Here is a 27279-nt window from a genome sequence, read left to right on the forward strand (position 1 = left end):
ATCTATGACTGCTTTTAGTATTAGAGTAATTCTGTTGTCATAAAACAAATTGAAAATTATTCCCTCTGCTTCTGGTTTCTGAAAATATTTGTAGGGAATTGGTAATATTTGTTCCTTAAATATTTGGTAGAATTTGTCACTGAAGCCATCTGGACATGGCACTTTTTGTTTTGGAAAGTTATTAATTATAGATTCAGATTCTTTAATAGATATAGGTCTATACAGATTGTCTTCCCTCTTGTGTGAATTTGGCAGATTGTTTCTTTTAAGGATTATTAGTCCATATTTGATAATTAGATTATCAAGTTTGTAGGTGTAGAATTGTCCATATTATTTTTTTTTTTTTATAATTCTTTTTTTTTTTTCCCAATTTATTTATTTTCAGAAAAACAGTATTCATTATTTTTTCACCACACCCAGTGCTCCATGCAAGCTGTGCCCTCTATAATACCCTCCATATTATTTTTTTATTACCCATTTAATGTCTGCGGGATCTGTAGTGATATTCTTTCTTTGATTTCTATTATTAGAAGGTCAGTAAATGATTTTGATTTGATTGATTTTGTCCATTGATTTCCTGTTTTCAATTTTATTGATTGGTACTCTAACAAGAAGACTTTTTCAAAAGTGATTTTGTGCTTTTGAGTTGCAGATTTTCTGGAAGATCAAAGCCAGACCATTAGTCAGGAAGTTATTTTTATTAACAAATATTTTCCCAGTTACATCTTCTCTACCATTTGGATTCAGCATTTGGAATATATTATTTTGTAGTTTAGAATTTTCTAAAAAATATATAAGACATTTTACAAATGCTTTGATCTAAAATAGGAAACACTAACAGTATGAGTTCACTCAGCCGGAGGGAACATGAGGTATTATTTAATTATAAGAACAATAATTATTTCAAATTCATACTTAATAATAGTTGCAATTAATGAGTATTAATTTGCTACATCATCCCACTAAAATTAATGGTAAATTGTTTTTGTAGTGTTACTGTTTGACTTACCAAAAAAAGTAAATCCTTTTATGCCAAGGAATAATTTTATAGACAGCATCTGGATCTAGAGCTAATCATTAAATAGCTCTCATTTAATGCAGTGAACATAAACCCAACCCGTGAAATAATTCACAACATAGGTTACGATAGGAAAGCCAGCCTAGAAGTAAAAACAAGAGTGCTTAACTTCGGACTATGCTAATGGGTAGGCAAGCACTCTCTGCATGGGTGAGATAAATAAATTAGCCAAGAACTTGGTGTAATTTGCCCTTTCTGACTTGGTTCTCACAGAGATATGACTGTATTCTATTATTGGCATGCACAACTTATTGGAACAGACAAGAAATCTGAAATCACCTCTGCTTTCCTTTAGCTGGGCTCCTAACAGTTTGGGCTTTGAGGATCATGAAACTAAGCAGCTCAAACTTGCAGTTGTTCAAACTCATGGGATGCCCAGTTGGTGCCAAGTGTATTCCCACAATGGATAATGGCCTGTCTGAGGACACAGAAGCACACATTTTCAGGGTAAGTGAGGGTGGGGGTGGCTGAGATGGGCTTGGAGAATTAGGCATGGGTCCCTAGAGCATCTTGTATGTGATGCTTACAGAATGTCCCGTCGCTTCTAGGGGGACATCACCATCACACACACATGCACGGGTGGGTGTGTGTACCTGAGGGTTGGAGACTGGCCAGTGCCCCTGAATCCTGGCCAAGGTCAGTACCACCATCCAAAGTGCTGACAGCATGCATTGGAGCCTGTACGGAGTGGGACTCTGTAAGCACACACCTTAGGAGGGGAGGCATGGGTGCCCCAGACGTTCACAGAGTTCTCAGTGGCCTTGATGGGCCACCAGGGATCGGGGAATATTGGAGCAGCAGCCTAGATCTGGACCTCATTCCTCCTGATGGAGAGAGATTCCCAGATATCTTCAGGCTTTTCTGAGTCCAGATGTCCTTGCTGGTCCAGTGGCCAAGGGGCACCCCTGTGTGGGCCTGGGCCTTGATTCCAGCTGCCCACCTGGGAGGAGCAAGTAGGGCCAGAGGTGGAAGGGAATTTAGGTCATACTCTCTGTTCCACTCCAGGGACTGGAGTCCATTGTGATATGCTAAAGGATGAAAAACAAGCAACAAACAAACAAACATGAATTTTCTGCGTTGAGGAATTTTTAATCTCATCCAGAAGATAAGGCATCTTGAAAAGACACCACTTACACATAATTGAGTACAAGCTGAATTTGTAGTGTCGAAGAAACCAGAACAAATGTATTACAGACAGCTGTGGCTAACTGACAGAGTCTGTCTGGGCTTCTTTTCTGTCTGTGGGGAAGGGTAGATTTAAGTAGTTTTAGAAGGAGATCAAGAGCTCAGCTAGAGTGGGAGGACTAAGTCAGCTCTATTTTCTCCAGTTGTGGGAAGTTCCAAATTTCTAAGATTTTACCTGGAAAAAATATATCTAATTTTAAAAAACAGAAGCTGGAATATTGTTTTATAATCTCAGTCTAAGGCTGTTCTGCTGGTAAGACATACAATAGGCTTTTTTTTTTTCCCAATTTATTTATTTTCAGAAAAACAGTATTCATTATTTTTTCACCACACCCAGTGCTCCATGCAAGCTGTGCCCTCTATAATACCCACCACCTGGTACCCCAACCTCCCACCCCCCCGCCACTTCAAACCCCTCAGACTGTTTTTCAGAGTCCATAGTCTCTCATGGTTCACCTCCCCTTCCAATTTACCCAAATTCCCTACTACTCTCTAACGCCCCTTGTCCTCCATGCTATTGGTTATGCTCCACAAATGAGTGAAACCATATGATAATTGACTCTCTCTGCTTGACTGATTTCACTCAGCATAATCTCTTCCAGTCCCGTCCATGTTGCTACAAAAGTTGGATATTCGTCCTTTCTGATGGAGGCATAATACTCCATAGTGTATATGGACCACATCTTCCTTATCCATTCATCCGTTGAAGGGCATCTTGGTTCTTTCCATAGTTTGGCGACTGTGGCCATTGCTGCTATAAACATTGGGGTACAGATGGCCCTTCTTTTCACGACATCTGTATCTTTGGGGTAAATACCCAGGAGTGCAATTGCAGGGTCGTAGGGAAGCTCTATTTTTAATTTCTTGAGGAATCTCCACACTGTTCTCCAAAGAGGCTGCACCAACTTGCATTCCCACCAACAGTGGAAGAGGGTTCCCCTTTCTCCACATCCTCTCCAACACATGTTGTTTCCTGTTTTGTTAATTTTGGCCATTCTAACTGGTGTAAGGTGATATCTCAATGTGGTTTTAATTTGAATCTCCCTGAGGGCTAATGATGATGAGCATTTTTTCATGTGTCTGATAGCCATTTGTATGTCTTGATTGGAGAAGTGTCTGTTCATATCTTCTGCCCATTTTTTGATGTGTTTGTCTGTTTCGTGTGGGTTGAGTTTGAGGAGTTCATTATAGATCCTGGATATCAACCTTTTGTCTGTACTGTCATTTGCAAATATCTTCTCCCATTCTGTGGGTTGCCTCTTTGTTTTTTTGACTGTTTCCTTTGCTGTGCAGAAGCTTTTGATTCTGATGAAGTCCCAGAAGTCTATTTTCGCTTTTGTTTCCTTTGCCTTTGGAGACGTATCTTGAAAGAAGTTGCTGTGGCTGATATCGAAGAGATTACTGCCTATGTTCTCCTCTAAGATTCTGATAGATTCCTGTCTCACGTTGAGGTCTTTTATCCATTTTGAGTTGATCTTTGTGTACGGTGTAAGAGAATGGTCGAGTTTCATTCTTCTACATATAGCTGTCCAGTTTTCCCAGCACCATTTATTGAAGAGACTGTCTTTTTTCCACTGTATATTTTTTCCTGTTTTGTCGAAGATTAATTGACCATAGAGTTGAGGGTCCATATCAGGGCTCTCTACTCTGTTCCACTGGTCTATGTGTCTGTTTTTATGCCAGTACCATGCTGTCTTGGTGATCACAGCTTTGTAATAAAGCTTGAAATCAGGTAAGGTGATGCCGCCAGCTTTATTTTTGTTTTTCAACGTTTCCTTAGCGATTCGGGGTCTCTTCTGATTCCATACAAATTTTTGGATTATTTGCTCCAGCTCTTTGAAGAATGCCGGTGGAATTTTGATCGGAATGGCATTAAAAGTATAGATTGCTCTAGGCAGTATAGACATTTTAACAATGTTTATTCTTCCGATCCAAGAGCATGGAATGGTCTTCCATCTTTTTGTGTCTTCTTCAATTTCTTTCATGAGTGTTCTATAGTTCCTCAAGTATAGATCCTTTACCTCTTTAGTTAGGTTTATTCCCAGGTATCTTATGGTTCTTGGTGCTATAGTAAATGGAATCGATTCTCTAATTTCCCTTTCTGTATTTTCCTTGTTAGTGTATAAGAAAGCCACTGATTTCTGCACATTGACTTTGTATCCTGCCACGCTGCTGAATTGCTGTATGAGTTCTAGTAGTTTGGGGGTGGAGTCTTTTGGGTTTTCCATATAAAGAATCATGTCATCTGCGAAGAGAGAGAGTTTGACTTCTTCATTACCAATTTGGATACCTTTTATTTCTCTCTGTTGTCTGATTGCTGTTGCTAGGACTTCTAATACTATGTTGAACAAGAGTGGTGAAAGTGGGCATCCTTGTCTTGTTCCTGATCTCAACGGGAAGGCTGCAAGCTTTTTCCCATTGAGGATGATATTTGCTGTGGGTCTTTCATAGATAGATTTGATGAGGTTCAGGAATGTTCCCTCTATCCCTATACTTTGAAGCATTTTAATCAGGAACGGATGTTGGATTTTGTCAAATGCTTTTTCTGCATCAATTGAGAGGACCATGTGGTTCTTCTCTCTTCTCCTATTAATTTGTTGTATCACATTGATTGATTTACGAATGTTGAACCATCCTTGTAGCCCAGGGATGAATCCCACCTGATCATGGTGGATAATCTTTTTAATGTGTTGTTGGATCCTGTTGGCTAGGATCTTGTTGAGTGAGAATCTTAGCATCCATATTCATCAGTGATATTGGTCTGAAATTCTCCTTTTTGGTATGGTCCTTGCCTGGTTTGGGGATCAGGGTAATGCTGGCTTCATAGAAAGAGTCTGGAAGTTTTCCTTCTGCTTCAATTTTTTGAAACAGCTTCAGGAGAATAGGTGTTATTTCTTCTTGGAAGGTTTGGTAGAATTCCCCAGGGAATCCGTCAGGTCCTGGGCTCTTGTTTTTTGGGAGATTTTTGATCACTGCTTCAATCTCGTTATTAGATATCGGTCTATTCAGGTTGTCGATTTCTTCCTGGTTCAATTTTGGTAGTTTATATTTTTCCAGGAATGCATCCATTTCATCAAGGTTGCTAAGCTTATTGGCATATAACTGTTCGTAGTAACTTCTGATGATTGTTTCTACTTCCTTGGTGTTAGTTGTGATCTCTCCCCTTTCATTCATAATTTTATGAATTTGGGATTTCTCTCTTTTCTTTTGGATTAGTGTAGCCAGTGGCTTATCGATCTTATTGATTCTTTCAAAAAACCAGCTTCTAGTTTCATTGATACGTTCTACTGTATCTCTGGTTTCTCCCTCATTGATCTCAGCTCTAATCTTGATGATTTCCCTTCTTATGTGTGGAGTTGGTTTGATTTGTTGTTGATCCTCCAGTTCTTTAAGGTGTAGAGACAGCTGGTACAATAGGCTTTTGATTAAAATGGCATTGGAATAGGTGCACCTAGTGAGACAAGGTTTGAGTATTTCATAAATATGGATTTATTATATCAGAATGCACATAAGGGCGTCTCTGGCACTCTGATCTGAGTCATACATAAAGCATGAACAATTGTGGTGTCTTTGTTTTTTCTCTAAAACCCATGACAATGGACCATCACTTTTCCTTTAGCATTCTTAAGCCTCTCTGAGAACCTCACTTGGAGTACATTTGAGCCACTGAAGGATGAGTGCATTTCAAAATTAAGATTATTCCATGGACTCACTCTCATTAATACGGGTGGTTATTATGAAGGGAAATAAAATTGCTTTATCTTACTTAACTGCAATACTCTCTATTTTCATATGGTAATTCTCATAAGCTTATTATTTGTACTGAACTTGCTTTTCCCTCTAAGTGATAAATAGTAGTTGTTTAAAATTGTTTTGCCATCTCACTTGTCAAAAACCACACTTTGTGAATAATTCTTGTACCTTTTTTAAAAATATTTTATTTATCTGTTTGACAGACAGAGATCATAATCAGGCAGAGAGGCAGGCGGGGGGTGGGGGGAAGCAGGCTCACCACTGAGCAGGGAGCCTGATGTGGGGCTCCATCCCATGACCCTGGGATCATGACCTGAGCCAAAGGCAGAGGCTTTCACCCACTGAGCCACCCAGGTGCCCCATAATTCTTGTACCTTTGAAAGATTTCAGGAATCATCTTTTTTTTTGATAGAAATAATATTTATCAGATTATTCATGAGAATGATACTCATTTAGTGGGATTCAAATGTTTTGTAATGCTGCGGAGAAAAAAGAAAATTAAATTGGGTCTTGACAATTTTTTCTTCAGGAATCGTGGTAGGAAACCTAAACATTTCAGGTTGAAAACAGTAGTTAATGGAGGTTTGGGATGGTTCTGGAGGCTTCACCTTACATGGATTAAATTCAGTTAGAAACATGCTGAATGCCTGGGAAACACTGTCCAAATCCTGAACCTCTCCTCTCCAGGTACCTTATAAGGATGTGACCACCTTGTTTTTGACCACACAAGTCCTTGACTTCTACTATGTTGGAGTAAATTGGAACACTGGTTTTGAAGCTTCTAAGTTAGAGTTATAAAAAATTTGTCATTTAAAAATAAGTTTTATAAATTGTTCTTCCAAAGAAAGATTATAGCACAAATGCTATTACTTCTTTTTTTTTTAATTTTAAAAGACTAAGCTTCATATGCCTTCTTTGAAGAAAGAATAAAAAAATGACAATATGGTTTGGAACGTGGAACACTGCCTTTTGCATCTCTCTATGGGGAACTTGTACTTATATCATCTTTTGAAGGAACTTAATAAGTTTTGACTTGTCTTAGCAGAGTGAGAATAATAAAAACAAATACTTTCAACCCTCAGCAGCCCTCTCAGTGTGTGAATCCCCATTGTACTCCCTGCCATGTTGCTGTGTGAGTTCCGTTGTATTATTGTGTAATGGCCCACTGTACAGTTGTGGGGGTTGACTCCCCATTGCATAATTGTGTGATATCATCACTGTCCAGTCGTGTGATTCCCCATTGAACTGAGGAGAAAACCGAGGCTTAGAGAAGAGTGAGTGACACCCAAGAGTCGGCAAGGCTGGTGAATGCCAGTCCCACCCAAGTCCATTTGCAAAATCTATGCTAGCTTCAGTGGTGAGATGACAACAGTGTGAGCAGAGGGGACTAGCATCAAGACAGAACCCTAAAGGAGACTGTGTGGGGCCAGGGCTGGGAAGAGAGCAGGTTTCCCTAGAAACACAATTAATGGGAATAGCCCTCTCTTGCCGTGAATCTGCTGTGTGATTTCAAGGTGGTGGTGAGGTCCCTGGGACCCCCTGCGTACAGGGAGACTAATGCAGGTCTGTTCTGCTCAGCGTGCTAGACTCTGAGAGACTTCTAGGCTAATACTAGAGTTAGCTCCATTGACTATGACCTGTAGATAACACCCCTCTTCTGGAATTTTCTGAAGTACTAACCATACCCCAGTCATAGGCCACCACTTCATGCTGCCTGTGCACACACCCATCATGGGGGCTTCCTAGGCCTACCTGTGCCACAGACCACTTTGGGGCTTTGCTGAAGTCTGTGTCCCCTTCTCATAGCAATGGTTATAAATGCATTATATTTTTATATATATGCCAGTTACAGTGAAGGGCTGATATCAATAAATCAGGAATTGTAATGTAATGTTTCCTTTGTTGTTAGCTCATTAAATAACAAAATCTAGTGCTGAGTCAAAAACGATTATTTGGAAGTAAGGAGGAACATAAATGATACTTCTAGATATTGTGACAATGATTGCTATAAGACGGTCTATAACTTATGATGGTAATAAACAAAAAAGCATGGGCACTACTGAGGATGCTGTGGTTTATCTATGCTCATGATTAAAGAAAATGCTGAATTTTAGCTGGAGGTTTAATGAAAATAAAGATGTAGTTTTTCTCTGTCTTCGCAGGCTCCTTAAATCATATCTGTACCCCATGTTATGAACTGCTGAGTCATGGTTCCCCAATTCAGTTTCTATGAAAAACCCTCTTGGGCCTTTGATTGGACTTCTAATGAGTCTTTAGCTCAAACTGGGGAGGACTGAGCATTTAAAAATGCTGTCTTCCTGTCTGTGATCACGGGAGTCTGTATTTTACTCAGTTTTTCTTTAATGTCATTCAGTACATTTTTTATAATAATTCCCATAAATGTTCTGCACAGCTTTGTAAGATTCATTCTTAGATACTTTGTGTATTTTGTTATTATTTGCTATTCTCGTTATCGTCGGACCCCAGCTAGAGTTTAAGATGAAGTCGGTTTTGGGGTGTTGAGCTATTAAACTGGTCACTTACTGACTTTTGGACTTTCTGCCTCTGCAGTCGTATCATCTGGAAGTGATGGCAGTTGTTTGTTTTTCTTTTTCTTTCCAAATTTTCTGCTTTTATTTCTTAAATGTTCTCTTATGTACTGATAGGACTTTGAGAGTGGCTTTCAGCAGAAGCTGTGATGCCTATGAAAGTATTCTTCCTGATTTTAAAGGAAATTCTTCTAACAGTTCTCCACTGAGGGGCAGTGGGCTGGAACCAACTTTTAGCAGCCAGCAAGAGCCATTCGTTCACTTTTCATGAATTTTGTAAGCCAGTTGTTAAAACACAGTCATTATTAAAGATTAAGTTGTATAAAGTTATAGTTAAGTAAATCATGTTAAAAACCAAGGTAAATTCTCCAAACTCACCACGTACTACTCTTTTGCGTGGCATCTCACTCTTGTCTGTGCTCTTGAGGTTATTTTAATCTCTTAATCTGCACGGTGGAAACACAGTATAATGAAGTGACATGTGTGACCCTCTTACCCTTGCGATGGTTGGTGATATCACACTGACAGCTGGGAATTGCCCGCGATGGGAGTATGTACACCCCAGAAGATGGTGAATGTTACCAATCAGGGGTTTTATTTTCTTTACCACCTACTAACACACCTCTGATCAAGACTGATGTTTGCTATAGGTTTTAGCATTTTCTTGGCCTCTTAACTAAAAGCAAGGAAAGGAGGGAAGAGAGGAGGGAGAGGAAGAAGGAAGCATGAAGGGATGGAGGGAAGAAGTCAGGAATGCCTGGAACAGGGGGTTAATCTGAATCTGGGATTTTCCACACAGATTGCTGTGATGCCCCGCTGGCGTCCACATTGCCACGAGAGTCCTTCAGCTGCTCGTCACAGCTGTCCAGGAGCCACGGCCCGGGGTTCGCAAGTCTTAATCGCAGAGATGGTGAGTCTGATGCTGTCTTGCTGTTAGCCCATGATGAGTCTTTCTCAGAGAGAGTAATGACCATTCTTACTTAATATTCATTTTGTGGCTCGAAGAGTAATTATATCGCAGTTGGATGGCAATGAAGAAGCAGGTTCAGCACTGTATTATTTCTAGCTTCCTACATCTGTAGCATTCTTCTTTTCTGTTGGTTCTGACGTTTCCCTTCCCTGCTGATGGTTGGCAAGTGGTCATAAATGAGATCCGAATCAGAAGGGAATTACTGGAGGCTCTGGATTATTGCCATCCCTTTTTAGTTTCAGAGCACCCCACAGATGGATGACTAGCAAATGTGCTTATTGTGGGTAACTAAAACAACAAACACGGGGCTCCTGGGTGGCTCAGTGATCTCGGGGTCCTGGAATCAAGCCCCATATCTGGCTCCCTGCTCAGTGGGGAGCCTGCTTCTCCCTCTCCTCCCAGCTCCTGCTCTTTCTTCTATCTCTCTTACTCTTTCTCTCAAATAAATAATCAGTCTTAAAAAAACAAAAACAAATGAAAGAGCCAATGTCACGGGCACTGGGAACACCCAGCAAGCCACTGGCTGGCACCAGTGAGATGGGAAACTGCCATGGGGTAGTGATGGGGAAACAGCCCCACCCCAGGACCTGGCCTGGAAGGAGCCGGGGCAAAGCCTTCTGTTGAAAATAGATTCCGATCGTACCCGTGGGAAGGAAGCTGAAGGCCTCCTTTCTTGAGTGGGAGGGGTGTTCGTTCATTCATTCTTGCTCCTTGACTATCATGGATGAAGTTGCTTTCACTTTTGCACAAATAATAGTTCAGCAGACTGAGTAATATAAGCACTGAAAATGCCAATGTTTTACTACCTTGGAAAGGGATAGATTAACTTTTTTGGTGAATGATCCATCCAGAAAGTAAAATTTTAAATTGACTGTGCCCCCCCCAAATTGACTGTGTCCCATGTAAATGTAAATTCTGAAGATTATTATGATGGAATGGAGCATTTGCCTCCCTTTGTTCAGTATTTCTAAGATCACAGTTTAAGTATAGCTTGAATTTTATTGTGTCCTCAAAAGTCATGTGCAGGAACCCCACAAGAGTCAAATAGACTGATAGGGCCCCTTAAGGAGACGGTGGAGGATTTTGGTGAGTTTGGGGGGTGGAGAGATCACACCGCTGAGGACCACCTTCATGACCTTTTACTATGAAGAACCATTTCTGGCCAGATATTTCCTCCTCTAGATAGTTATGAAGCATCAGTCATGATGACTTTCAGTCCTCTGGTGAAAATAGCCTCTCACTGAAGCCAGTTTTCAATTAATAATTAAATGATCAAATTTACTATTTTTGGTCTGGTGGTTCCTCTAATATCAGCTTAACATCTGAACTTTCCAATGGTTGCCCAAAGACTGTAAAAACCAAATAAGCACCATCCTTAATTAGTTTAAAGGATCCCAAGGGGCCTGTGTATTGTGTTTCTGATTTGCATATACAGAATATCTTTATGATTCAGGCCTCTGGTCCTGTCAGTGTGGTGGCACTGGGAAGTTTATAAGCATCAGAAGGGAAAATCCCAGTGTTTAAGATGAATTTATTTCCATTATACTTAATTAAAAAATTAATAACTTAGACTATCATAAGCAACCATTGTAAAATTATAAATTTCAAATGTATTTACTATAGTCAGATCACTCTTTGCAGATTTAACTTAAATTTTTAAGAGCATGGCAATCAACTGATGAGGTTCTTCCTTGTGGCTGTTGCTACTCTGATTGTATACAATACATCATTCATTAAATATTACTTCATTTTACTATCTGATTTCATACCCATTCCTAAGGCAGGATTCAGACAGCATGGCTTGTCAATGTTCCTTCTGAAGGATTATCTATGCATATTTTCTGTTGAAAGCTGGCATCCCAGAGGCATCTAGGTGGCTCAGTTGGTTGGGCCTCTGCCTTTGGTTGGGCGCATGATCCTGGGGTTCCTGGATTGAGCCCTGCACCAGGCTCCCTGCTCATAGAAGAGCCTGCTTCTCCCTCTGCCCCTCACTCCTCTTGTGTTCTCTCTGTCTCTCTTTTTCTCTCAAATAAGTAAATAAATAAAATCTAAAAAAAAAAAACAAAAAGCCAACATCTCAGATTCTTTCCTGGAATTTCTTTTGACTTTGTATATGCTGGAGAACAGATTAGTTCACTTCAGTTTAAGATATTATGATGTAAATTGTGGATTGTATAAAATATGGAGGATTATAATAATAATGATGACAATGATTCTTCCTATATAGTAGTTGTAGCTTTTTGAAAATTTGGTGCAAGATCTGGTGATGGAAGCCATGTTAGACAACTTGATTATATGATTAAAATGTCCTTGATCTATATTATGGTACCTGGAGGTTGAAAAGAAGGTGGTCTGTCTTACCTCCCTATTTTTCCCAGCAGTCTTTGAGCTTTCAATATTCTTATGGAAAAGTAGAACTATCTGAACCCTTATGGCTCCTACCAGGGATTTTGTATGTAGCTGATTGTTGCATCTACCTGATGTATAAGGTAGTAAGACAACAGTCAGTATATAAATTTTCTTTATTTTTATTATTTTTAAAGATTTGGTTTACTTATTTTAGAGAGACAGAGAATGTGAATGAGGCAAGGAGCAGAGGGAGAAGGACTAGCAGACTCTACAGTGAGCATGAAGCCCGACATGGGGCTTGATCTCACGCCCTCCAGATCATGACTTGAGTGGAGAGTAACACCTGAGAATTTGTTTAAGAAGAAAGACTGTGATTCAGATCACTTCCCTAAGAAAAGGCAGAAACACTTTATCTTTACATTGATTTTCCATCCAGCCATGTTCATCCGCATTGCCCCTCCTAGGAATTTCCTTTTTTTCTTTCCAGGGCCCCTGGCTAAGGATTCACCAGCTAAGGTGGCCTTCCTGTCTGCCAAAGTGGTGAGGTCCAGTTAGTAATCCGTCCTGAGGCACCTGGGATCCCTGATGGGTCACAGGCACCATATTGAAATTGACACGGGAGTCCTGAACTTCTCCTTTAACCTGTGACTCAGGAGGACCATAGCCAGGGACAAGGGCTGCTGGGACCTCTCCGGGCCCCCCGTGGTCAGCTGTTCTGCTGCCGTGAATGCGAAGGGAGACCTGCTTGGACTAGGCGCTGATGGGGGGATGGTGATCCCAGGGCCCCCTGTTCTCTTTCCTGCCATCCTTGCAGCCCAACTGTTGTCCCATTGCTGTGTTCCTCAGAGGAAATCGGGGGAGTGGGCTTTGCTCTGACATGTTCACGTGCCATCCTTTGAATGCACCCCCCCACTGTGCTGCTCATCACATCATGTGACGCTCAGGCCTCCCCTTTTTTGCATTCATTACGATACTCTGTTTCCTACATCAGGTAATCGGTCCACAACTCTTTTCATCAGAATCTCTCATGGCGTGATTACGAACAGTTAGGAATTAAGCCATACAGTGTCCTTCAAGAGAATGAAAATTTTAGCATCAATGGAATTTTCTTTCTTTTTCCCCAGAGGCATTTGGCTGACTGAGCAGTCACAAATGGGTGGCTAATTTAGTTGTCATGGTTTTGTCTTCTGAGTAGCTCCCCCTGCATTTCCTGACACGATCCTCCACCATACTGGATTTTTTAAAAAGGAGACATTGCATGGAGCACTGGGTGTGGTGAAAAAATAATGAATACTGTTTTTCTGAAAATAAATAAATTGGAAATAAAATAAAATAAATAGCAGAATTAAAAAAAAAAAAAGGAGACATTGCCTTGAGAGCGTGCAGCTGAGCTCCTGTCGGGAGCAGTGTACTGGACTTCCCACGGGTCTGCCACAGCAGAGGGAGGTGCTCCTGTTCCGAGGGCATTGGAGGTGATCTGATATCCTGTCTGTTCTGTGTGAGTCAGGAGGCCGCTGAGAGGATGTCCTTCTAGAATTAGGGCACGTCCCAGAGCCGCACTCCTTGTAAACACAGAGATTTCACAGGACATGAATGAGCTCAGTCACACATTTTATTCGGTCATAAATGAAGGATTTATGACCTGTTTGCATCGTGATAGGCTTGTTGGGAAATTCTTGTTCTGTTTCCACAGTGGGAAATCGGCAGAACCGTCTCATGTTTTGCCGGGGCAGAACTTCCAACGAGTTGGAGCTGAGAGCCTCCGGTCAGATCTCAGTGGGTCTCCACTACATGTTCAGGAGTCTGTGTGAGGACAGCAAAACAAAACACACAGGACTGACCCAATTTTGTCTGTTTTATGCAGACAGAGCTGCAGTCAGAACACTCTGTGCCTAAGGGCATGGAAATCTGTCCCTGGGGAGGTCACACGTGAATACCTGTAGGGCACTTTCTCTTCCTCAAGAACACTGGCACTTAAAGCAAACTCAGGGTGACAGGTGTGCATCGAGCACGTATTTTCATTTGACTTTCGAAGGGTTTACCAAGCCATTTCAGGCGTCTTTCCATTGCACGTAGGAACCTGGCTCGCACTGAGACAGCTGTGGTGAGCGTTCCCCTCCGGGTGCCCTTCGTGGGAAATTCCATCTTCTCCAGGCTGAGGCTCCTAGCGCAGTGCAGGAAGCACACAGGCAGGGGAGCTGAGGGCCCCGAGGCAGGGTTTCTGGGCCTACTCCATCCTGATCGCCGGAATGCTACTTGAACACAGCTGGTGCTACCTCTTGAGGAACCAGAGTTGCAGCAAATGCCTTAATGCCCTTGTTAACAGCAGTGTCTGACCCAGGCTTCAGCACGTTCAGCCCTAGAACCCCTGAGTGGGGAGGTCAGGAGGACCTCAACACCATCGCCAGAGCCTGTCTGCCTGCTGGCCCCTCTTTCCTGAGGATGCCCATCACCTACCTGGGAACACCTGTTGCCTTCCTGGGAACACCCATGACCTTCCTGGGGATGCCTGTCATCTTCCTGGGGCAGGCAGTGATAGGCTCCTGCTTCTCTCCTGCCCTTCCCGCTCCTGCTCGGCCCTGCTTAGAACTCAGAGTGAATGAGGAAAGAACACCATTGCTGGATGTGATCCCCTCCCAGACAATGGAGTATTGATTGCGGGGGGTGGGGGACACTCCCCTTGGCAACAATTGTAGCAGAGCCATTTACGTGCTCAGCATAGACACTCTGAAGATGGGTAGGTCTGTTCACTTTCAACTTACCCGCTTGACTTCTGCTCTGTGGGTACCTTTTCTCCCTCCAAAGTCAAGTTAGTTAACATGTAGTACAGTGTTAGTTTCAGGCTAAAGTTCAGTGATTCGTCATTGCGAATGACACCCAGGGCTCATCACATCACGTGACCCCCTTTGTTCCCATTACCCCGTTACCCCATCCCCTGCCCACCTCCCCTTCCAGCCACCCTGATTTCCTGGAGCGAAGAGTCTCTTGCAGCTGCTCTCATGCTTGCTGAAGTTTGAAGAAAGCATGAGGTTTGGTTCTTCGCCCCTGGGGTCATGTTCTCTGCATAAAGCCAACAGTTCACATGAGCATGTGTTCCGTGAGCACCAGGGGCTGTGGTCACTGTCCTCACCATTAGTGGACAGAGCAATTCAGGCCCCGCAGAGAGTTTCCTAGCCAACCTTTCCTCTCCCCAGGGAAGTGTCCCTGCCGCTGTCAGGGCCACCAAAGCGGGGGCAAGCAGTCACACAGGATTAACTAGAGACAAAAACATTCCAACAGATCAATTTAAATACAGTCTGACAGGTGGTCAGCAGACAATCTTGAATAAGTGAGGAACTGCAGGGAGATGTCTGTACAAGGGGTCGAGAGTGGAAGGGGGCCAAGCTTTCATCCAACACCCTCACAGGAACCTCAAGTGCTCTGTCTTCCTCATTGGCAGGGCAGGGACTGTCACGCTGATCCCTCTTGCTGGGTGTGGGGCTTGTGAGGTCCCACATGGGGTCCTGGGTGAGGTCCTTGGCCCATCACGCATGCGTGACAAGTTTGACTTTCTTTGCCATCTTACCTTTGTCTGGGAAGAAGTGCAGGCAACAGACCTTCAGTGATAAGGTCACTGGAAATCTCAGCACCAGGGCTGTGGCCCCTCATGCACCTGGAAGCTGCGGTGGGACGGTGGTTGTAACAGCGACTGTCATCTAGCACCTGGCAGCCCGTGGGAGGGACGACCCTGGGTGCTGCACATGTCCACCTGCCATGCCTCCCTCACTGCCACAACACACAGCTAGCACACTGTGTGGGGTGACCTTCCAGGCTCTGCAGTTTGCTCTATGCAGGTGGGGCCCCCAGATGGGTTTTCCTTGGTACACATTGTGACACTGTATTCAGGAAGGGGCAGAGGTAGGAGAGAGGCAGGTGGCGGGGGCAGGGGATGCACACTCCCCCTACACATTGGCCCTCAGCAGCGATCTGTGGCCATGGGGACCTTGTTATCCTGCTGGAGTGAACCGCCCCCAGCATAGCAGATTCTGCCGTTCCATGCCTGTCACCCCCCCAAGTTCATCAGATGGCTTGACGTGCATGCCAGAAGCATGTCCTCACCGGAGGTCAGGATGAGATGTTCAGGGTTGGTTACCTGTGGGTGGGGGAGGCTGGTTGGCAGGTAGGCAGCTGCACCTGTGGGAGAGGCTGGTCCCAGGGCAACATGCTGGTGGCATCATGATCTGTTTACTGATTTGCTTCCCCACATGAGTGACGCCATGCTGGTGATACTTCCTGGCCTCGAGAGAGGTTAAAATTCATGGGGAAAGATGGCAAATACCAGCAAGGGTATCACCAGTACCTTCTATGGAACTCTGCTATGAACTAGGATGAACCCAGATACAGAACATCAGTAGTCCCTCAGAGATCTAATGTGATCTGCAGGAAATTTCGAATGTGAAATCTCCATGTTAAAACGATCTGCTGAATGCCAACACCTAATTTTTAAGTTTATTTTTGTGACAATTATAAAAATCATGCCTGGCTGCCAGGAAATGTCCCTGGGACTGTGAGTGGCTCTCAGCTAGAATACAGAAGGACTTTCAGTCATCAGCTGCGAGAGGGGCCCTTGGACAAAGCAGCAGAACCAATCTTGTCACGAGAGGCAAGGGAAGGTGGCAGAACTGGTATGGGCTGAGGACACAGAGGAGACTCGATGTGTAAACAGCCTCGTGGTGCAGAGGAATGGGGTCAGTGGGGACACGGGAATCAAAATACCGTTTGTCATTGCATTAATACTGTACCCGTGTAAATACCTTCATCCTGATAAAAAGCCCCATGATGATGTAGGATGTTAACTTTGGGGGGTACCAGGTAAAAAGGAGACAAGAATCCCCTTTACTACATTTGTATTTCTTTGGGCAATTGGAAGTTATTTCAGAAGAAAAAGTTAAAAATGCATTATAGAACAACCCAAAATGCAGCACATATTGGATTCTGGGTCAAAAAAAAAAGCATTGTGCTTGTGGTACATTGAGAGAAAAATTTGGAATACTTGAATGAAGATTCAGTCTGGGAAATCTGGGTAGAAAGAAATGAGAAAGAATCTGGGTTCTCCTGAAGGCTGTGCTTGAACACGTGTGGTGAAGGGAGGACGTGGTGAAGAGACATCTGTGCCCACCCCCTGGGGACACCCCCAATCCTGATGCAAGTGCCCCACTTTCGTTTCCCTCCCATCCATCCTGGGACCATGTCACACACTTCCTGACATACATCCAGCCCTACAGGCCTTAGCAAACCCAGTGTGGGGGTCTGTGAGAGCCCCTCACGGGAAGACGGTCAATGCGGTCTAATGCTTTCGGCCTCATTATGAGAACCTCAAGCGAGGTGTCAGACAGTGGGGAAAATTGTTTTCCAAAACCCCTCTTATCATATTACAGGTGACTTCCATGATTTGTGTTTTCTGGACACAAATAATTGGCAAAATATCAGTTCCAGAAGGTGTTTCAAGCTTATTTTCCCATTTTTTAATTATTAATTTAAAAACCAGAAGCTTCAATGTAACGTCTAATTCCACTTTCAAAACCCACGTTTCTGGGACCTGGAAGAACAAAATATGTCCCAACACAGCCTCTGGGAGCCTACTCTGAGTCTGTGTCTCATCTGTTTCTCACTGGACATGACAAAGCCTTGTGATTTCTGCTCTGCTCCTGTTGTCTCAAAAACCTTAGAACATCCTTGTTATTTGCTCGCTCTGTGTTCTCCCTCAAGCTCCTTGCTGCCCCTCAGGCTCTCCCTTCTTGTTCAGGAAAACCTTCACGTCCACCCCTGTCACTCTGCATTTCAGATGGTTCTTCGAAATGCCTGTTTCTCACATGAACCTGTAAGCGTATTGAATGTCGGCTTTGCCATCACCACCCTTCCTATCCTGTCATTCGGTACGGTACTTCCTCATGCTGGGATTCCAGAATTAAGCTTTTCTAGTTCTACCACAGTCTGCTTGTTTTCCTTCAGGTCCAGCCAAAGGTATGTCATACATACAGGCCGGTGGAGACACTAGTCTCAAGCAGGGATGCGGTGACCTGGTGTTTGGTCAGCCACCTGTTGCCTGGGACCTCTGGACACCCGAGAGTCAGGGTTATGACCGAGAAATCAGAGCAATTCATGAGGAATGTAGGATTCGTCTCTTTACTTAACCCATGGTTTTAAGTGCGTGTGTGTCTGTTGTGATCATGGGGGGGTTATACGTTCTAGAATTTGGAACTTTGATTATTTTCGTAAGTTTTATTTATGATCTCTTTCTTCAAAGGATAATGTAGGTCTTAATGATTTCTTTCCCTTTACTATTTTCTCCTGTTTCTGTTTCCCCTCAAGGGGCCGGTGGCTGGTCTCCACTTGTGTCAGATAAATACCAGTGGCTGCAGGTCGACCTTGGAGAGAGAATGGAGGTAACAGCTGTGGCCACGCAAGGAGGGTACGGGAGCTCCGACTGGGTGAGCAGCTACATCCTCATGTTCAGTGACAGCGGGAGGAACTGGAAGCAGTACCGGCGAGAAGAAAGCATCTCGGTATGTTCCTTCCTGAGAGCCATCTCTTGGTATGATTGTGCCAGTTACTTCCTGTTGCTGCGGATCTGTCAGACTGAGCACAGAGACAGAGCTCCCCGAAGTGCTTGAGCGTGTTTCCAAGTGAATATAAGATGTGTGTGGCCCTGTATGATCTATGTGCCAAGTCAAACAGCCCTGTGCTGCAGTGAAACACTGAAAACATCTCCCCGTTGTTCCTGGACATAGTGTACAATCGAAGGGGTGAGGTCATGTGCAGCCTAGTGTAGTTTCCCTCCCAGAGCCCAGGAGTCGGTGTCAGTTGTTCAGCCAAGTAAATTCATTCTTCCAAGTCCTCCGGTTAAGAGAGATTTCTGAAAGTCTCCAGACACTGACACACAAGTCATGGGCAGTCTCTGTTTGGATGACGGCATGTTGAGGGACACATGTCTGGCTCCAGCAGGAACCTGGGCTCTTGTGTGGCCCCTTGTCATTCATGGGGGGTAGATTTCAGTGATTCTTTGGAGTCACAATGACTTAAACTCTCTTACACCAGGGACGTGCTTTCTGCTTCTGATTCCATACCCATGCTCCTTTGAGAAGAATTAAATTTCACTCACCTGACCTTCTGAATATTAAAACGTATGGACTTTACCAGATATGCAGAGTTTTAAGTCTTCAGATCATAGGGTGCTCTGAGGGAGGAGCTCTGAAGATAGAGTGGAATAAGCGTCTGCTGTGTTGCTGTTGGCCATTGGGGCAACAGAGGCAGGGCTGTGGCCTCAAGAAGATTTCTCAGGTAGAGAAAGAATTACTTTCTTCTTATTATTAAAAATATATTTGGGGCACCTGGGTGGCTCAGTTGGTTGAGCTTCCCACTGTTGATTTTGACTCAGGTTGTGATCTCAGGGTCCTGGGATCGAGCTCTCTGTTGGCTCCATGCTCAGTGGGGAGTCGGCTTGAGATTCTCTCTCTCCCTCTCATTCTGCTCTCCACTCTTCCCTGTTCCCACACACTCTGTCTCATAAATAAATAAATCTTTAAAAAAATACACTTTAGATGGTTGTCAGGAGCTAAGGGAAGGGATGAATAGAGAATTGCTGTTTAATGGGGACAACTTCAATTTAGAAGATGAGAAAGTTCTAGGGATGCATGACAGTGATGGTTGCCCAACCGTGTGATTGTTCGTGTTACACAATGGCATCCTTACAAGTGGCTGAATGGGTGAATTTTATATTAGGACAATTTCTTTTTTCCAATTTATTTATTTTCAGAAAAATAGTATTCATTATTTTTTCACCACACCCAGTGCTCTATGCAAGCCGTGCCCTCTATAATACCCACCACCTGGTACCCCAACCTCCCACCCCCCCGCCACTTCAAACCCCTCAGATTGTTTTTCAGAGTCCATAGTCTCTCATGATTCATCTCCCCTTCCAATTTACCCAAAAGCACATACCCTCCCCAATGTCCATAACCCTATCCCCCTTCTCCCAACCCCCCTCCCCCCAGCAACCCACAGTTTGTTTCGTGAGATTAAGAGTCACTTATGGTTTGTCTCCCTCCCTATCCCATCTTGTTTCATGGATTCTTCTCCTACCCACTTAAGCCCCCATGTTGCATCACCACTCCCTCATATCAGGGAGATCATATGATATTTGTCTTTCTCCGCTTGACTTATTTCGCTAAGGATGATACGCTCTAGTTCCATCCATGTTGTCGCAAATGGCAAGATTTCGTTTCTTTTGATGGCTGCATAGTATTCCATTGTGTATATATACCACATCTTCTTGATCCATTCATCTGTTGATGGACATCTAGGTTCTTTCCATAGTTTGGCTATTGTGGACATTGCTGCTATAAACATTCGGGTGCACGTGCCCCTTTGGATCACTACGTTTGTATCTTTAGGGTAAATTCCCAGTAGTGCAATTGCTGGGTCATAGGGCAGTTCTATTTTCAACATTTTGAGGAACCTCCATGCTGTTTTCCAGAGTGGTTGCACCAGCTTGCATTCCCACCAACAGTGTAGGAGGGTTCCCCTTTCTCTGCATCCTCGCCAGCATCTGTCATTTCCTGACTTGTTGATTTTAGCCATTCTGACTGGTGTGAGGTGATATCTCATTGTGGTTTTGATTTGTATTTCCCCGATGCCGAGTGATATGGAGCACTTTTTCATGTGTCTGTTGGCCATCTGGATGTCTTCTTTGCAGAAACGTCTGTTCATGTCCTCTGCCCATTTCTTGATTGGATTATTTGTTCTTTGGGTGTTGAGTTTGTTAAGTTCTTTATAGATTTTGGACACTAGTCCTTTATCTGATATGTCGTTTGCAAATATCTTCTCCCATTCCGTCAGTTGTCTTTTGGTTTTGTTAACTGTTTCCTTTGCTGTGCAAAACCTTTTGATTTTGATGAAATCCCAAAAGTTCATTTTTGCCCTTGCTTCCCTTGCCTTTGGCGATGTTCCTAGAAGATGTTGCTGCGGCTGAGGTCGAAGAGGTTGCTGCCTGTGTTCTCCTCAAGGATTTTGATGGATTCCTTTCTCACATTGAGGTCCTTAATCCATTTTGAATCTATTTTTGTGTGTGGTGTAAGGAAATGGTCCAATTTCATTTTTCTGCACATGGCTGTCCAATTTTCCCAACACCATTTATTGAAGAGGCTGTCTTTTTTCCATTGGACATTCTTTCCTGCTTTGTCGAAGATTAGTTGACCATAGAGTTGAGGGTCTATTTCTGGGCTCTCTATTCTGTTCCATTGGTCTATGTGTCTGTTTTTGTGCCAGTACCATGCTGTCTTGATGCTGACAGCTTTGTAATAAAGCTTGAAGTCCAGAATTGTGATGCCACCAACTTTGGCTTTGTTTTTCAATATCCCTTTGGCTATTCGAGGTCTTTTCTGGTTCCATATAAATTTTAAAATTATTTGTTCCATTTCTTTGAAAAAGATGGATGGTACTTTGATAGGAATTGCATTAAATGTGTAGATTGCTTTAGGTAGCATAGACATTTTCACAATATTTATTCTTCCAATCCAGGAACATGGAACATTTTTCCATTTCTTTGTGTCTTCCTTAATTTCTTTCATGAGTACTTTATAGTTTTCTGAGTATAGATTCTTAGCCTCTTTGGTTAGGTTTATTCCTAGGTATCTTATGGTTTGGGGTGCAATTGTAAATGGGATTGACTCCTTAATTTCTCTTTCTTCTGTGTTGTTGTTGGTGTAGAGAAATGCAACAGATTTCTGTGCATTGATCTTATATCCTGACACTTTACTAAATTCCTGTATAAGTTCTAGCAGTTTTGGAGTGGAGTCTTTTGGGTTTTCCACATAGAGTATCATATCATCTGCGAAGAGTGATAATTTGACTTCTTCTTTGCTGATTTGGATGCCTTTAATTTCCTTTTGTTGTCTGATTGCTGAGGCTAGGACTTCTAGTACTATGTTGAATAGCAGTGGTGATAATGGACATCCCTGCCGTGTTCCTGACCTTAGTGGAAAAGTTTTCAGTTTTTCTCCATTGAGAATGATATTTGCAGTGGGTTTTTCATAGATGGCTTTGATGATATTGAGGTATGTGCCCTCTATCCCTACACTTTGAAGGGTTTTGATCAGGAAGGGATGCTGTACTTTGTCAAATGCTTTTTCAGCATCTATTGAGAGTATCATATGGTTCTTGTTCTTTCTTTTATTGATGTGTTGTATCACATTGACTGATTTGCGGATGTTGAACCAACCTTGCAGCCCTGGGATAAATCCCACTTGGTCGTGGTGAATAATCCTTTTAATGTACTGTTGAATCCTATTGGCTAGTATTTTGGTGAGAATGTTTGCATCTGTGTTCATCAAGGATATTGGTCTATAGCTCTCTTTTTTGATGGGATCCTTGTCTGGTTTTGGGATCAAGGTGATGCTGGCCTCATAAAATGAGTTTGGGAGTTTCCCTTCCATTTCTATTTTTTGGAACAGTTTCAGGAGAATAGGAATTAGTTCTTCTTTAAATGTTTGGTAGAATTCCCCCGGGAAGCCGTCTGGACCTGGGCTTTTGTTTGTTTGGAGATTTTTAATGACTGTTTCAATCTCCTTACTGGTTATGGGTCTGTTCAGGCTTTCTATTTCTTCCTGGTTCAGTTGTGGTAGTTTATATGTTTCTAGGAATGCATCCATTTCTTCCAGATTGTCAAATTTGTTGGCGTAGAGTTGCTCATAGTATGTACTTATAATAGTTTGTATTTCTTTGGTGTTAGTTGTGATCTCTCCTCTTTCATTCAGGATTTTATTTATTTGGGTCCTTTCTCTTTTCTTTTTGATAAGTCTGGCCAAGGGTTTATCAATTTTATTAATTCTTTCAAAGAACCAGCTCCTAGTTTGGTTGATTTGTTCTATTGTTTTTTTGGTTTCTATTTCATTGATTTCTGCTCTGATCTTTATGATTTCTCTTCTCCTGCTGGGCTTAGGGTTTCTTTCTTGTTCTTTCTCCAGCTCCTTTAGGTGTAGGGTTAGGTTGTGTACCTGAGACCTTTCTTGTTTCTTGAGAAAAGCTTGTACTGCTATATATTTTCCTCTCAGGACTGCCTTTGTTGTGTCCCACAGATTTTGAACCGTTGTATTTTCATTATCATTTGTTTCCATGATTTTTTTCAATTCTTCTTTAATTTCCCAGTTGACCCATTCATTCTTTAGAAGGATGCTGTTTAGTCTCCATGTATTTGTGTTCTTTCCAAACTTCCTCTTGTGGTTGAGTTCTAGCTTCAGAGCATTGTGGTCTGAAAATATGCAGGGAATGATCCCAATCTTTTGATACCGGTTGAGTCCTGATTTAGGACCGAGGATGTGATCTATTCTGGAGAATGTTCCATGTGCACTAGAGAAGAATGTGTATTCTGTTGCTTTGGGATGAAATGTTCTGAATAGATCTGTGATGTCCATCTCATCCAGTGTATCATTTAAGGCCTTTATTTCCCTGTTGATCTTTTGCTTGGATGATCTGTCCATTTCCGTGAGGGGAGTGTTAAAGTCCCCTACTATTATTGTATTATTGTTGATGTGTTTCTTTGATTTTGTTATTAATTGATTTATATAGTTGGTGCTCCCACATTGGGGGCATAGATATTTAAAATTGTTAGATCTTCTTGTTGGACAGACCCTTTGAGTATGATATAGTGTCCTTCCTCATCTCTCCATATAGTCTTTGGCTTAAAATCTAAGTGATCTGATATAAGGATTGCCACTCCTGCTTTTTTCTGATGTCCATTAGCATGGTAAATTCTTTTCCACCCCCTCACTTTAAGTCTGGAGGTGTCTTCGGGTTTAAAATGGGTTTCTTGGAGGCAACATATAGATGGGTTTTGTTTTTTTATCCATTCTGATACCCTGTGTCTTTTGATTGGGGCATTTAGCCCATTAACATTCAGGGTAACTATTGAGAGATATGATTTTAGTGCCATTGTATTGCCTGTAAGGTGACTGTTACTGTATATTGTCTCTGTTCCTTTCTGATCTACCACTTGTAGGCTCTCTCTTTGCTTGGAGGACCCCTTTCAGTATTTCCTGTAGAGCTGGTGTGGTGTTTGCAAATTCTTTCAGTTTTTGTTTGTCCTGGAAGCTTTTAATCTCTCCTTCTATTTTCAATGATAGCCTAGCTGGATATAGTATTCTTGGCTGCATGTTTTTCTTGTTTAGTGCTCTGAAAATGTCATGCCAGCTCTTTCTGGCCTGCCAGGTCTCTGTGGATAAGTCAGCTGCCAATCTAATACTTTTACCATTGTATGTTACAGACTTCTTTTCCCGGGCTGCTTTCAGGATTTTCTCTTTGTCACTAAGGCTTGTAAATTTTACTATTAGGTGACGGGGTGTGGGCCTATTCTTATTGATTTTGAGGGGCGTTCTCTGAACCTCCTGAATTTTGATGTTCGTTCCCTTTGCCATATTGGGGAAATTCTCCCCAATAATTCTCTCCAGTATACCTTCTGCTCCCCTCTCTCTTTCTTCTTCTTCTGGAATCCCAATTATTCTAATGTTGTTTCGTCTGATGGTGTCACTTATCTCTTGAATTCTCCCCTCATGGTCCAGTAGCTGTTTGTCCCTCTTTTGCTCAGCTTCTTTATTCTCTGTCATTTGGTCTTCTATATCGCTAATTCTTTCTTCTGCCTCATTTATCCTAGCAGTGAGAGCCTCCATTTTTGATTGAACTTCATTAATAGCTTTTTTGATTTCAACTTGGTTAGATTTTAGTTCTTTTATTTCTCCAGAAAGGGCTTTTATATCTCTGGAGAGGGTTTCTCTAATATCTTCCATGCCTTTTTCAAGCCCGGCTATAACCTTGAGAATTGTCATTTTGAACTCTAGATCTGACATATTACCAATGTCTGTATTGATTAGGTCCATAGCCTTCGGTACTGCCTCTTGTTCTTTTTTTTGTTGTGAATTTTTCCGCCTTGTCATTTTGTCCAGCTAAGAGTATATGAAGGAGCAAGTATAATACTAAAAGGGTGGCAACAATCCCAGGAAAATATGCTTTAACCAAATCAGAAGAGATCCCAAATCGTGAGGGGGGATTTCTCCCCCCTCACGATTGGGTGAGGGATCTCCTCTGATTGGGATCTCCTTTGATTGGGATCTCCCAATCTCTTCTGATTGGGATCTCTTCTGATTTGGGGATAAAAAGAGGTTCAAAAAGAAAGAAAGACGAAAAATAAAAAAAGAATTAAAAAAAGAGATTGAATAAAAATTCAATCAAGAATTTAAAAAAGAATTAAGAAAAAAAAAGATTGAAGAGATTAGGATCTCTTCTGATTTGGGGATAAAATGATGTTCAAAAAGAAAGAAAGAAAAAAAAAGAAAAAAAAAGAATTAAAAAAAAGAAAATGAATAAAGAAAAGTATAAAAAAGAAAAAAATATATACATTAGATAATCTAGTTAAAAAACGTTAAAAAAGAAAAGGGTAAAAGTTATAAAAAATTTTAGCAGAAGAAGAGAAAAAAAAATGAAAAAGAAAAAAAATCAAATTAACTGCAAGACTAAAAAATCACAGGCAGAAAGCCATGAGTTCCGTGGTTTGTTTTCTCCTCCTCTGGAATTCTGCTGCTCTCTCCTTGGTATTGAAACTGCACTCCTTGGTAGGTGAACTTGGTCTTGCCTGGATTTCTTGTTGATCTTCTGGGGGAGGGGCCTGGTGTAGTGATTCTCAAGTGTCTTTGCCCCAGGCGGAATTACACCGCCCTTACCAGGGGCCGGGCTGAGTGATCTGCTCGGCTTTGCTTTCAGGAGCTTTTGTTCCCTGAGCGCTTTCCGTAGAGTTCCGGAGGACGGGAATACAAATGGCGGCCTCCTGGTCTCCAGCCCGGAGGAGCCAAGAGCCCAGGGCCCCGCTCCCCTGTGCGCCCTCAGCGAACCGCTCCTAGTAACTCCATCTGCCTAACCTCCGGCCGCGCTCCGAGCTCACCGAGCTTGCGACCGGTTCAAGGCAACTCCGAGCTGCGAGCTTACTGTCAGCTCTGTCTCTGCAGCCGGCTATCCCGTTCCAATAACCGCAAGCTCTGTGACACTCAGACACCCCCCGATCCTTCTGTGACCCCGCGGGACCTGAGGTCACGCCGATCCCGTGTGGGCTTCGCCCCGGTTTAGCCTCCAGAGCGATGTCCCTCAGCGGAACAGACTTTTAAAAGTCCTGATTTTGTGCTCCGTTGCTCCGCCGCTTGCCGGGAGCCGGCCCCTCCCCCCGGGGTCTATCTTCCCGTCGCTTTGGATTCACTTCTCCGCCAGTCCTACCTTTCAGAAAGTGGTTGTTTTTCTGTTTCTAGAATTGCTGTTCTTCTTCTCTTCGATCTGCCGATGGATTTGTAGGTGTTTGCAATCTTTAGATAAGCTCTCTAGCTGATCTCCTGCTAGCTGAGGTAGTCTCAGCCTGCTACTTCTCTGCCATCTTGACTCCTCCATATTAGGACAATTTACCCACAATAAAAAATGTACAGTTTAGGTTCCATTTAATTTAGGTAAGGATATTTCGGTTAGTCTTAAAAAAATTGTGTTGTCATGGTAAGAGGGGAAGTATCAGTGAAAAAGCCATTACTTATTAGGTGGTAGCTTGTTAGTGTATCTGTAACACTAACAAGCAACAAAATTATAATACTAGTTGGGTAACAAATTGGCCTCAGTTGAACTCCCTTAGATCTCTTTTACTTAGTATAACTTCATAGATTATGGCCTATTTAATTTTTTATCTCTGGACCTCTTTCTAGTTCATCAATAGATGCCTGGGTTGCTCAGTGGGTTGAGCCGCTGCCTTCGGCTCAGGTCATGATCTCAGGGTCCTGGGATCGAGTCCCGCATCAGGCTCTCTGCTCAGCAGGGAGCCTGCTTCCTCTCTCTTTCTCTCTCTGCCTGCCTCTCTGCCTACTTGTGATCTCTATCAAATAAATAAATAAAATCTTTAAAAAAAAGATGTTGATTTAAATTGAATTAGGAAGAACTAGTCAGTTGTCTAACACTGGATAAAAGAACAAAATAGGTGAGAATTTGTGTATAGGGGAGCAGATGACTTTAATACCCCAAACAAGCAGTTGCCAAGTATGTAATCGGAAGTACATTTCGACATTGAGCTAATTCTAGGAATGCCAGGTCCAAATCAGGGTTAAGACCAACATTAATTAAGAATGAATAACAGTTAAAAGTTAAGGAAGCATTTTCCTATATAGAGAGCATTTGTTCCAAATTAGATCTTGTTTTTCGAAATCAGGTAATGGATCGCTAATGCATGCTTATTCTTGGTTGTATTAACCAAGGTTCATATTTTTACCCCCATCCCACCCCAATACATGGATGCAACATTGTGACCATTCCGGTTTTTTAGTTAAGCGCTTTTGGGGGAACCC

General features: G+C 42.6%; 1 protein-coding gene across 3 annotated transcripts in view; it reads left to right on the forward strand.

Annotated features, from left to right (window-relative positions):
• Nucleotides 1–27279, forward strand: part of LOC122900625 (contactin-associated protein-like 3) — a 205183-nt gene that overhangs the window by 21157 nt on the left and 156747 nt on the right. For 2 of the 3 annotated variants that reach the window (XM_044239396.1, XM_044239397.1), the window contains exons 1-2: nt 9358–9475; nt 18236–18429. In XM_044239396.1, coding sequence (XP_044095331.1) covers nt 18304–18429 — 126 coding nt within the window. In that variant the 5' untranslated portion in view covers nt 9358–9475; nt 18236–18303. Of the gene's footprint in view, nt 1–9357; nt 9476–18235; nt 18430–27279 lie in introns of those variants that run through there. The other variant, XM_044239395.1, reaches the window with a different exon arrangement.

The sequence above is a fragment of the Neovison vison genome, chromosome 2 (genome assembly GCF_020171115.1).
Source record: "Neovison vison isolate M4711 chromosome 2, ASM_NN_V1, whole genome shotgun sequence".
In the NCBI taxonomy this organism is placed as follows: domain Eukaryota; kingdom Metazoa; phylum Chordata; class Mammalia; order Carnivora; family Mustelidae; genus Neogale; species Neogale vison.